A 13,039-nucleotide genomic window follows, 5' to 3' on the forward strand; every position below is an offset into this window, starting at 1 on the left:
GAGTGCATAGCTCCTATGGGCGGACGCTGATGTATTTCCACACAAACCACCGCTGCTCTCTCCCAAAGCACTGGGACACATTTATGGTGCTACTTCACTTATGTGGACTATAGAACAACTTTTCGTGCCTTGGCCTAAGCGAAAAAAGACACAAGGATTCAAAGAAAGGCATGGAAAGTCAAGTATTTCCAAGATGACCGATGGTTTGGTCACCGAATAAGTTATTTTTGTCGCACGAGAGGGAAACTCAAAACAAGGCTGTTTTTGGAGTTCCACCTCCCCTCTCTCCGTAGAGTTTGATTCAAAATTCGAAAGCCAAGATGGCCGCCGATTCCGTGCAGGTAGGAAAAGTTTACAACTGTTACAATAAACGCGTAAAGTTGTAATGCGCGTTTTCCAATTTAGTAGACTCACTTTATTTTATCGAACATTCGCAGTAGGTTCAAATCTGGAGTTTTATAAATTTCTGAGGGATTTATCCACCCTTTCCCGAAGGACTGGGAATTATGGATTGAGGCCTGGAAAACAATTAGAAGGGGAAAAAAATCCAGTTTTGCATTACTGTGCACTTGAGCACGCAACATCTGAACTACTGAATTCATCTGCTATAGATTATTTAAATGTAAAATATATTATGATAGTAAAATGTTATTTTTTTTTACATTTTGGTAAACAAAATTGTTCAGAACGAATTGGAAGAACATTTTCCATTTCATATCCCATTTTAAACCGAGACGGTAAAAGTAATGTTCCATTTTAAACTCCTTTGTAAACAGTGACACACTTGAGTCAAGTGGGCGCGTGGTAAAGCCCAAAGGTGTCTATTAAAAAAAACATGGTTTACTTGGTTGGAGCCTAGATTTAACGTAGTTGAAAATAATGTTTCAAGTATAGGCATGCAAATCCTAAATGTTAGCTAAGCATTCATTCCCTTAAACATGCTTGAATTTGTAGCTAATCATACAATGCAACATTTAGAAACCTCAAGTGGCTGACTGAAAATAAATGAGAAAGTTTCAATCTGTTTTTCGCCTCTGAACTGTAACAAATTAGTCAGAAGAAAGGTTGTGGTCACCACTGCTGTCACTGGGATGACGTCACCTGTCAAATCTGCCAATTTGTATCGGAAAAAAATGAATACATGTCCATCAAACAACAATGTAGCCTTGAAGCATAATGATGTTTTCGGACCATGCAATTTAGTAACTTTGTATGGTTCCAAACATAACTAAACTCTCTCCTAAACATTTACATTTGAGGACATTAACCTGTGAAAATGTTGCCTTTGTTTGCAGTTTCTATAATTAGATTGAAGCTGGAACACTGTTTGGAACCTTATTTGCACCCATGAATGCAGACTAGTCTTTGCAGACATGATTTCACAAGACTCGTATTCTTAAATGGGTGACGGCTGAGATTGTTTGGACAGTGAGTGGAAGGCTCTTGTATTTGTCAAGTTAATTATGCTGCTATCGGCCACTAAACAAAATAGTCTATTTGGAAACTATTCAGACCCCTTGACTTTTTCCACATTTTGTTATAACGAAAAATAAATAATAATCAATCTACACAAAATACCCCATAATGACAAAGCAATTTATTTTATATATATATATATATATATATATATAATCTTATTTACATAAATATTCAGATGCTTTGCTATAATACTCTCAATTGAGCCCAGGTGCTTTCCGTTTCCATTGATCATCCTTGAAATGTTTCTACAACTTGATTGGAGTCCACCTGTGGTAAATGTACATTGATTGGACATGATTTGGAAGGCACACCTGTCTATATAGGGTCCCACAGTTGACAGTGCATGTCAGAGCAAAATCCAATCCATGAGGTCAAAGGAATTGTCCATAGAGCTCTGAGACAGGATTGTGTCAAGGCACAGATCTGGGGAAGGGTACCCCAAAATGTTTTGCAGAATTGAAGGTTCCCAAGAACCAAGTGGCCTCCATCATTCTTAAATGGAAGAAGTTTGGAACCACCAAGACTCTTCCTAGAGCTGGCTGCCCAGCCAAACTGAGCAATCGGCGGAGAAGGGCCTTAGTCAGGCAGGTGACCAGGAACCCGATTGTCACTCTGACTGAGCTCCAGAGTTCCTCTGTGGAGATGGTTGTCCTTCTAAAGGTTCTCCCTTCTCTGCAGCATTCCAAAAACCAGGCCTTTATGGTAGAGTGTGATCTGATCAGTGTCTGTGTTAGTAGGCCATCAATAGAAGAACAGGAACTGGCATTAGCAGCACCAGCAGTTAGCAGTGCACGCATTGGGTTAGGTAAAGTTAGTCTTACATAATAACCATAGAAAAATAAATGAAAATGGATTGCAATTTATGATCCTAAGGGGAATATAAAGAAATTAAAATAATCTGGGATAATAAAAAAAATCTGTCATGAATAAAAAATGGTCAACGTCACCCTTTGTTCAGAGAAATGCAACAAGTTAATGAGTTTACAGCAGCAAAACAATGGATTTGGGGGCATTTTGGGTTCAATAGTGGTCCAATGATAGCAAACATATGACATTGACAATAAAAGCACTCGAATGAAATGGTCTCTCGCCAATCTAGAGAAAATAACAAAAGCTGAGAGAAAAATGTACAAATGGCTCATTAACACTCTACCAAAAGGCACCTAAAGGACTCTCAGACCATGAGAAACAATATTCTCTGGTCTGATGAAACCAAGATTGAACTCTGGCCTGAATGCCAAGTGTCACGTTTGGAGGAAACCTGGCGCCATCCCTACGGGGAAGCATGGTGGCAGCATCGTGCTGTGGGGATGTTTTTCAGCGGCAGGTACTGGGAGACTAGTCAGGATCAAGGCGAAGATGAACGGAACAATGTACAGAGAGATCCTTGATGAAAACCTGCTCCAGAGCGCTCAGGACCTCAGACTGGGGCGACGGTTCACCTTCCAACAGTACAACAACCCTAAGCACACAGCCAAGACAAAACAGGAGTGGCTTCGGGACAAGTCCTTGAGTGGCCCAGCCAGAGCCCGGACTTGAACACGATCGAAGAGACCTGAAAATAGCTGTGCAGCAATGCTCCCAATCCAACCTGACAGAGCTTGAGGATCTATGGGAGAAATTCCCCAAATACAGGTGTGCCAAGCTTGTAGCGTCATAGCCTCGAATCTTCTTGGATGTAATCACTGGCAAAGGTTCTTCAACAAAGTACTGAGTAAAGGGTCTGAATACTTATGTAAATGTGATATTTCATTAAAAAAAAAATGTTTTTATACATTTGCAAAAATTTCAAACTATTTTTGCTTTGTCAATATGGGTTATTTTATGTATATTGATGAGGGGGAACCCCCACCCCCAATTTCATCAATTTTAGAATATGGCTGTAACGTATCGAAAAGTGGGAAAAGTTAAGGGGTCTGAATACTTTCCGAATGCACTGTAACTAGTGTAGGAGTGACGAAGTTGTGTTATTGCCAATAAACTATGGCCCACAACCTCTTGCTCATCAGTAGTTTGTGTCTTGTCGTAATCCTGCCAAGAAAGACAGGCGAACCATGCACTGTTCCCAGGTCTCACTGCACAGTTTGGCTTGTGACGTAAGAGCAACACATCCAGTTAGACATGTACCGGAACCTTGATGACAAGTACGTATTTTGTAAACCTCCCGCTTTGGGCTTAATGTGTCAGTGTGTAGTTCATATGTGTATGGTCAATAAGCAGAATTGCTGTCTTACCTCAATTAGCCATGAATTCCCTAGTTGGAAAGCGGCTGTTTTCTAGAAGCTGTGCGGTGCCATTTTCCCAAAATGTTCCCCCACTTGGGCCAGCCCCCTAGCACTTAGAGTTTCAGCCAATGAGCTTCTGCCCCTCACCATTTGAGTAACAACTAGCAAGACACAGCACACACAGCAGAGAGAAAGCAATGACGTGGTGTGCATATCTGCACATACAGTACCAGTCAAAAGTTTGGACACACCTACTCATTCAAGGGTTTTTCTTTATTTTGTACTATTTTCTACATTATAGATTAATAGTGAAGACATCAAAACTATGGAATCATGTAGTAACCAAAAAAGTGTCAAACAAATCTAAATATATTTTAGATTCTTCAAAGTAACCACCCTTTGCCTTGATGACAGCTTGGCATTTTCTCAACCAGCTTCATAGTGCCCTCAAAGCTCATCACTAAGCTAAGGACCCTGGGACTAAACACCTCCCTCTGCAACTGGATCCTGGACTTTCTGACGGGCCGCCCCCAGGTGGTAAGGGTAGGTAACAGCACATCTCCCACGCTGATCCTCAACACGGGGCCCCTCAGGGGTGCGTGCTCAGTCCCGTCCTGTACTCCCTGTTCACTCATGACTGCACGGCCAGGCACGACTCCAACACCATCATTAAGTTTGCCGATGACACAACAGTGGTAGGTCAGAGACCGGGCCGTGTGGTGCCAGGACAACATCCTCTTCCCTCACCATGTTCAAGACAAAGGAGATGATTGTGGACTACAGGAAAAGAGGAACCCCATTCTCATCGACGGAGCTGTAGTGGAGCAGGTTGAGAGCTTCAAGTTCCTTGGTGTCCACATCACCAACAAACTAACATGGTCCAAGCACAACAAGATAGTCGTGAAGAGGGCACGACAACACCCATTTCCCTCTCAGGAGACTGAAAAGATTTGGCATTGGTCCTCAGATGCTCAAAAGGTTCTAGAGCTGCACCATCAAGAGCATCCTGACTGGTTGAATCACTGCCTGGTATGGCAACTGCAAGGCCTCCGACCGCAAGGCACGACAGAGGGTAGTGCGTACGGCCGAGTACATCACTGGGGCCAAGCTTCCTGCTATCCAGGCTTCTTAACAGGTTCTACCCGAAGCCTGAACTCCTGAACATCTAATCAAATGGCTTCCCAGACTATTTGCACCCCCCTCTTTTACGCTGCTGCTACTCTCATTATTTATGCATAGTCATTTTAATAACTCTACCTACATGTACATATTACCTCAATTATCTCGACTAACCAGTAACCCCTGCACATTGACTCTGTACTGGTACCCCTGTATACAGTTGGTTAGGACATCTACTTTGTGCATGACACAAGTAATTTTTCCAACAATTGTTTACTGACAGATTATTTCACTTATAATTCCCTGTATCACAATTCCAGTGGGTCAGAAGTTTACATGCACTAAGTTGACTGTGCCTTTAAACAGCTTTGGAAATTTCCAGAAAATTATGTCATGGCTTTAGACGCTTCTGATAGGCTAATTGACATCATTTGAGTCAATTGGAAGTGTACCTGTGGATGTATTTCAAGGCCTACCTTCAAACTCAGTGCCTCTTTGCTTGACATCATGGGAAAATCTAAAGAAATCTGCCAAGACCTCAGAAAGAAAATTGTAGAACTCCACAAGTCTAGTTCATCCTTGGGAGCAATTTCCAAACGCCTGAAGGTACCACATTCATCTGTACAAACAATAGTACGCAAGTATAAACACCATGGGACCAGGCAGCTGTCATACCGCTCAGGAAGGAGACGCGTTCTGTCTCCTAGAAAGGGACGTACTTTGGTGCGAAATGTGCAAATCAATCCCAGAACAACAGCAAAGGACCTTGTGAAGATGCTGGAGGAAATGGTTACAAAAGTATCTATATCCACAGTAAAACGAGTCCTATATTGACATAACCTGAAAGGCTGCTCAGCAAGGAAGAAGCCACTGCTCCAAAACCGCCATAAAAAAGCCAGACTACGGTTTGCAACTGCACATGGGGACAAAGATCGTACTTTTTGGAGAAATGTCCTCTGGTCTGATGGGGAAAAAATAGAATTGTTTGGCCATAATGACCATTATGTTTGGAGGAAAAAGAGGGACGTTTGCAAGCCGAAGAACACCATCCCAACTGTGAAGCACAGGGGTGGCAGCATCATGTTGTGGGGGTGCTTTGGTGCAGGAGGGACTGGTGCACTTCACAAAATAGATGGCATCATGAGGAGGGAAATTATGTGGATATATTGAAACAACATCTCAAGACATCAGTCAGGAAGTTAAAGCTTGGTCGCTAATGGGTCTTCCAAATGGACAATAACCCCAAGCATACTTTCAAAGTTGTGGCAAAATGGCTTAAGGACAACAAAGTCAAGGTTTTGGAGTGGCCATCACAACGCCCTGACCTCAATCCTATAGAAAATGTGTGCGAGCAATGTGTGCGAGCAACCTGACTGACAGTTACACAAGCTCTGTCAGGAGGAATTCACCCAACTTATTGTGTGAAGCTTGTGGAAGGCTACCCAAAACGTTGGACCCAAGTGAAACAATTTAAAGGCAATGCTACCAAATACTAATTGAGTGTATGTACATTTCTGACCCACTGGGAATGTGATGAAAGAAATAAAAGCTGAAATAAATCATTCTCTCTAATATTATTCTGACATTTCACATTCTTAAAATAAAGTGGTGATCTTAACTGACCCAAGACAGGGCATTTTTACTAGTATTAAATGTCAGGAATTGTGAAAAACTCAGTTTAAATGTATTTGGTTAAGGTGTATGTAACCTTCCGACTTCAACTGTATATCCTCGCTATTGTTATTTTACTACTGCTCTTTAATTATTTGTTACGTTTTTTTTCTCTTAACTGCATTGTTGGTTAAGGGCTTGTAAGTAAGCATTTCACTGTAAGGTCTACACATGTTGTATTCGGCGTATGTGACAAATACAAATTGATTTCAATTAACAGTCAATCATTACTTTAAGACATGAAGGTCAGTCAATGCAGTGGCAAAAACCATCAAGCGCTATGATGAAACTGGCTCTCAGGACCGCCACAGGAAAGGAAGACCCAGAGTTACCTCTGCTGCAGATGATAAGTTCGTTAGAGTTACCAGCCTCAGATTGCAGCCCAAATAAATGCTTCAAGTAACAGACACATCTCAACATCAACTGTTCAGAGCAGACTGTGTGAATCAGGCCTTCATGGTCAAATTTCTACAAAGAAACCACTACTAAAGGACACCAAAAAGAAGAAGAGACTTGCTTGGGCAATGGACATCAGACCGGTGCAAATCTGTCCTTTGGTCTGATGAGTCCATTTTTGAGATTTTTGGTTCCAACCGCCGTGCCTTTGTGAGACGCAGAGTAGGTGAACGGATGATCTCCTCATGTGTGGTTCCCACCGTGAAGCATGGAGGAGGAGGTGTGATGGTGTGGGGGTGCTTTGCTGGTGACACTGGCAGTGATTTATTTAGAATTCAAGGCACACTTAACCAGCATGGCTACCACAGAATTCTGCAGTGATACAGTCCCACTAAGTGAAAACCAGGTGGGATGACAATTTTGTTTTTCAACAGGGCAATGACTCAACACACCTCCAGGTTGTGTAAGGACTATTTGACCAAGAAGGAGAGTGATGGAGTGCTGCATCAGATGACCTGGCCTCCACAATCACCCAACCTCAACCCAATTGAGATGGTTTGGGATGAGTTGGGCCGCAGAGTGAAGGAAAAGCAGCCAACAAGTGCTCAGCATATGTGGGAACTCCTTCAAGACTGTTGGAAAAGCATTCCAGGTGAAGCTGGTTGAGAGAATGCCAAGAGTGTGCAAAGCTGTCAAGGCAAAGGGTGACTTCATTGAATAATCAAAAATATATTTGGGTTTGTTTAACCCTTTTTTTTTTTTTGGTTGTTATTTCATAGTTTTGATTTGTTCACTATTATTCTTCAATGTAGAAAATAGTCAAAATGAAGAGAAACCCTTGAATGAGTAGGTGTATCCTAACTTTTGACTGGTACTGTACATGTGATGACATATGCATTTATCGGGGACCACTTTTGGCTACTTTCAGAACTACTGGCTAAAAAGTAATATACAAAAGTATCAGAGAATCTCTCTAAACTGACCAGGGTTGTAAGTTACACCTGTCATCTATGTATTTGTGATGGACCATAATTTCCAAGCACTGCAGTCTTTTAAATGCTTTAGTCTGGCCTGGAGGTGAGGTTGTTGACCTGATGTAGCCTATGTGACATTTCTGTTTTAAATGCAGCTATCAAACCAAATGTGTTGAAGCCGGTTTAGGGTAATACATTGTGTAAAGGTTGAATGGTGTTCAAGGTTAGTCAGGATTTTAAAAAATAAATAAAAACGGGTACCATCGCGCTCTACCATAATTCCAATAGTCTTGGTTTCTAAAGTCAGGCTTTTGGCATAAGTTAATGTCTGCCTGACCAGCTTTTCCATTGTCCCTCAAATTTAATTGAGCTTTTCTTGACATTTGAGTTGAAGACTATTTAGCCTGCTAATAGTGGAAATTCATACTTTTTATGTTAGCTTTGGTTTCGCTGCATGTTTTAAGGTGACATTATATTAGGTGCGTGAGAAATAGGCTAATCTAACATATTAATGAGTAAGGACACAAGCTTTTATCATTTTCGATGATTAAAACTCCTGTGCAAGCCTGTCAAATGTCAGTGTTCTCCTCGGTCAGTTCGATTTTCTTAGCTATTTTGTTGCTTAGAGGGAAGAATAAGGCTGGTCTACGTCTTTGTATTGTGTTCAGTGGTAGCCTAGTCAAACAGAGTTACGGCAAAGCCAATTGGGTTGAGCTGTCTTTTTACCTCTTCCAGGAGTTGAGTTGTTTACCTATGAGTCATACAAGGAGGCGGAGCCTGTCTCCCTCTGGACTGGAATGTACTATAGGCCTCAGCATTGCATATTTCCTCTGTAAAGCACCTTTATGGGAGGAGAGGGTGGAGTTAAAGATGGATAAGTTTTGGCCACTAGCCAGCCAAAACAGGGAACTACCGTGCACTCTAATGCCAAACACACACTAAGCCAGTTTTTTTTTAAACTCTAACTGGGTCAATCAGTGCATATCAATTAGGCAAAATAAATGCTGGCTACTTTGACACAAATACAATAGCTCTACGTTATTCCATTGGCTGTTGGTTGAAACACGGTGCTTGCTTGCACCACCAAAGTAGTAGACTAGATTATTTCATTAGCCATACACTGAACAATTATCAGTACTAAAAGCTGTAGACGGCGTTGGGAAGCGACCTTGGCAAAAAATTACGTTACCAACTCTTTCCCAGGCTCCCAATCTTAACCTTACAAGAAGCCATTTACATGTAGTACACAACTGCAAGCCACCTCCCACTCCCTCACACGTCGCTCCATGGGGGAGGCCATTGGACCGCTGGCATTTTTTTTTATACCAATGTTTATTTTAAGACTCAGCTCTCTCCCCGGAGTGAGATTAGGTCCCATTCTCGTCTCCTGTGACCTCACAGAGCGCAAGGCTAAGCAGGATTTTGTTGTCCCTCAGACGGTTTGTGTGTGTGTGTCTGTCTGTCTGTCTGTCTGTCTGTGAGAGTGGGAAGGGTTGGACATAGAGAGTATGTGTCCAACTGACTTTTGCTTTTGAGTCACCCAGACATGTTGCTGTTGTAGAGGATAACTGTTTTAGAAAAGAGAGAACTTTACTTATGTTATTGTGATGAGAGGAAGAACAAAGCAGAACTTCAAAACATGCATGGACGGGCTTCTGTTGCAGATGTGATGGAGACAAGGTTGATGGAAATCGATGATGTTATGGTAAGGAACATAGATTTGTGTAGGAATAGTAAACTATAGGAATGAGCATTTGAAATGATTTCAGTATTCGAATAATATATTTTTGGGGATATCCAGATAGTTGAAATATATTTGTTTTTTTAAAGAAGTTTTATTTTTGTATAACCAAATCTTTCATTTTTAATGTAAATGGCATGTTATAGAAGGTTCCAGACACCTTTTTTGTGATTTCACATTTTAGAGAAACGTACAGCAAACAACTTCCTCATCCTTGTTCTGTAGTATGGGGGCCGCAAAAAATCTTTTTAGCAAAGGCTCCAAAAACACCCTAATACATCAGTTTGGAAATGGTAAAGCTCTCAGTATAGTGATGCAAGTCTTTAGCTGTTGTATATATGAAATTGTTTCATTCCGAACTGCAACATTAAATTCCATTTTGTTGCGACTACCTAGCTAAAGTAGCATTGCTAATTGAGGCTATTTTCCTGCGCTCCCCTTCCAGTGTCTACAACAGCTCCATTCATATGAAACAACAGCCTACCTATTGGTTGGTCTTTCTGATTTAGCCAACTTAATTCCGTAATTTGAATTACATTTTGCTAGTGTTGCACGGTATACCGGTACCACGGTAATATCATGGTACCAAAACGTCATGATACTTATGATACCAACATTTTAGAATACCGTAGTACCGTTTCATATGATACTACTGACTTTTTCAGACCTACCGATATAAAGAACCTGCTGGCTTCTATTATAAAATGTTTATAAATTCAGTTTTGTTTGTAGATAATAATATCCACTTCACTTTCATGCACATATCACGTGTGGCAGCTGTAATCAGCCAGCTGCATCCCCTACATGCCCTTACCTAAATCAAATCAAATATATTTGTATTTGTCATATACACATGGTTAGCAGATGTTAATGCGAGTGTAGCTAAATGCTTGTGCTTCTAGTTCCGACCATGCAGTAATATCTAACAAGTAATCTAACCTAACAATTTCACAACAACTACCTTATACACACAAGTGTAAAGGAATGAATAAGAATATGTTCATAAAAATATATGAATGAGCGATGGCCGGACGGCATAGGCAAGATGCAGTAGATGGTATAGAGTACAGTATATACATATGAGATGAGTAATGTAGGGTATGTAAACATTATATAAAGTGGCATTGTTTAAAGTGGCTAGTGATACATTTATTACATCAATTAGTCATTATTAAAGTGGCTTGAGATGAGTCGGTATGTTGGCAGCAGCCTCTCTATGTTAGTGATGGCTGTTTAACAGTCTGATGGCCTTGAGATATAAGCTGTTTTTCAGTCTCTCGGCCCCCGCTTTGATGCACCTGTACTGACCTCGCCTTCTGGATGATAGCGGGGTGAACAGGCAGTGGCTCGGGTGGTTGTTGTCCTTGATGATCTTTTTGGCCTTCCTGTGACATAGGGTGGTGTGGTGTCCTGGAGGGCAGGTAGTTTGCCCCCGGTGATGCGTTCTGCAGACCTCACTACCCTCTGGAGAGCCTTACGGTTGTGGGCGGAGCAGTTGCCGTACCAGGTGGTGATACAGCCCGACAGGATGCTCTCGATTGTGCATCTGTAAAAGTTTGAGTGTTTTTGGTGACAAGCCGAATTTCTTCAGCCTCCTGAGGTTGAAGAGGCGCTGCTGCGCCTTTTTCACCACGCTGTCTGTGTGGGTAGACCATTTCAGTTTGTCCGTGATGTGTACGCCGAGGAACTTAAAACTTTCCACCTTCTCCACTACTGTCCCGTCGATGTGGATAGGGGGCTGCTCCCTCTGCGGTTTCTTGAAGTCCACAAACATCTCCTTTGTTTTGTTGACATTGAGTGTGAGGTTATTTTCCTGACACCACACTCCGAGGGCCCTCACCTCCTCCCTGTAGGCCATCTCGTCATTGTTGGTAATCAAGCCTACCACTCTAGTGTCGTTTGCAAACTTGATGATTGAGTTGGAGGCGTGCATGGCCACGCAGTCATGGGTGAACAGGGAGTACAGGAGAGGGCTGAGAACGCACCCTTGTGGGGCCCCAGTGTTGAGAATCAGCGGGGTGGAGATGTTGTTACCTACCCTCACCACCTGGGGGCGGCCCATCAGGAAGTCCGGGACCCAGTTGCACAGGGCGGGGTCGAGACCCAGGGTCTCGAACTTAATGACGAGTTTGGAGGGTACTATGGTGTTAAATGCTGAGCTGTAGTCAATGAACAGCATTCTTACATAGGTATTCCTCTTGTCCAGATGGGTTAGGGGAGTGTGCAGTGTGATTGCGTCGTCTGTGGACCTATTAGGGCGGTAAGCAAATTGGAGTGGGTGTCAGGTAGGGTGGAGGTGATATGGTCCTTGATTAGTCTCTCAAAGCACTTCATGATGACGGAAGTGAGTGCTACGAGGCGATAGTCATTTAGCTCAGTTACATTCGCTTTCTTGGGAACAGGAAAAATGGTGGCCTTCTTGAAGCATGTGGGAACAGCAGACTGGGATAAGGATTGATTGAATATGTTCCGTAAACACACCAGCCAGCTGGTCTGCGCATGCTCTGAGGACGCGGCTGGGGATGCCGTCTGGGCCGGCAGCCTTGCGAGGGTTAACACGTTTAAATGTTTTACTCACGTTGGCTGCAGTGAAGGAGAGCCTGCAGGTTTTGGTAGCGGGCCGTGTCAGTGGCACTGTGTTGTCCTCAAAGCGAGCAAAGAAGTTGTTTAGTTTGTCTGGGAGCAAGACATCGTGGTCCACGATGGGGCTGGTTTTCCTTTTGTAGTCCGTGATTGACTGTAGACCCTGCCACACACCTCTCGTGTCTGAGCCGTTGAATTGCAACTCTACTTTGTCTCTATACTGACGCTACCTGCTTCTCTCCATCCGCTCTTCACGTGCGTCTATTCCTCCCGTCAGTTTAAAAAATATATAATTCAGCCCTGATGGCGAGCGGGGATGCAGACCAAGACCCTGATGAGTTTTCAGTAGATTTGTACATTTGTTACATTGGAGCAGCACACAAAGCCAGCAATGTTGATACATTATATAATTTCATCGCCTGTTATAACCAAGAGCACAGACCAGTCTGAGTACACTTTGCAAGTTCACTGTCATGCAGTCTGAGTGTCAGAGAGGGAAATGGAGCACCGCTTCGCAACAGGCATGCTTGCACCTTTACAGCAAAGAAAACGTCTTGTCTCTAAAAACTAAAATATGACCTATATTACCTGTGATGCCTTTTTTTTCTTTATTGCGCATTTTATATAATTTCACAAACCAAGTCGCAGGCCATTTTTTTAAAGTCATCCTGGGTCACTAATTATTGGTTTGATAACAAAACAACGTTGTTCAGTCATGTTACCTAGCTAGCTAACAACCTGGCAACTTGACAGTAGGTCAAGGCTAATTTGATTGGAACAGGAAGAAAGGAAAAGGGTCTGCTACTCATGAGATGTGCTTCAAAAGGTATGATTCATATAGGACTAAAATA

At 42.4% G+C, this 13,039-nt stretch overlaps 1 protein-coding gene across 2 annotated transcripts in view; it reads left to right on the forward strand.

Annotated features, from left to right (window-relative positions):
• Positions 1-13,039, forward strand: part of LOC106568990 (serine/threonine-protein kinase N2) — a 56,899-nt gene continuing 43,860 nt past the window's right edge. The window contains exon 1 of one of the 2 annotated variants that reach the window (XM_014139924.2): positions 1-341. In XM_014139924.2, the coding sequence (XP_013995399.1) occupies positions 321-341 (21 nt within the window). In that variant the 5' untranslated portion in view covers positions 1-320. Of the gene's footprint in view, positions 342-9,288; positions 9,570-13,039 lie in introns of those variants that run through there. The other variant, XM_014139923.2, reaches the window with a different exon arrangement.

The sequence above is a fragment of the Salmo salar genome, chromosome ssa14, assembly GCF_905237065.1.
Source record: "Salmo salar chromosome ssa14, Ssal_v3.1, whole genome shotgun sequence".
Taxonomy (NCBI): Eukaryota; Metazoa; Chordata; class Actinopteri; order Salmoniformes; family Salmonidae; genus Salmo; species Salmo salar.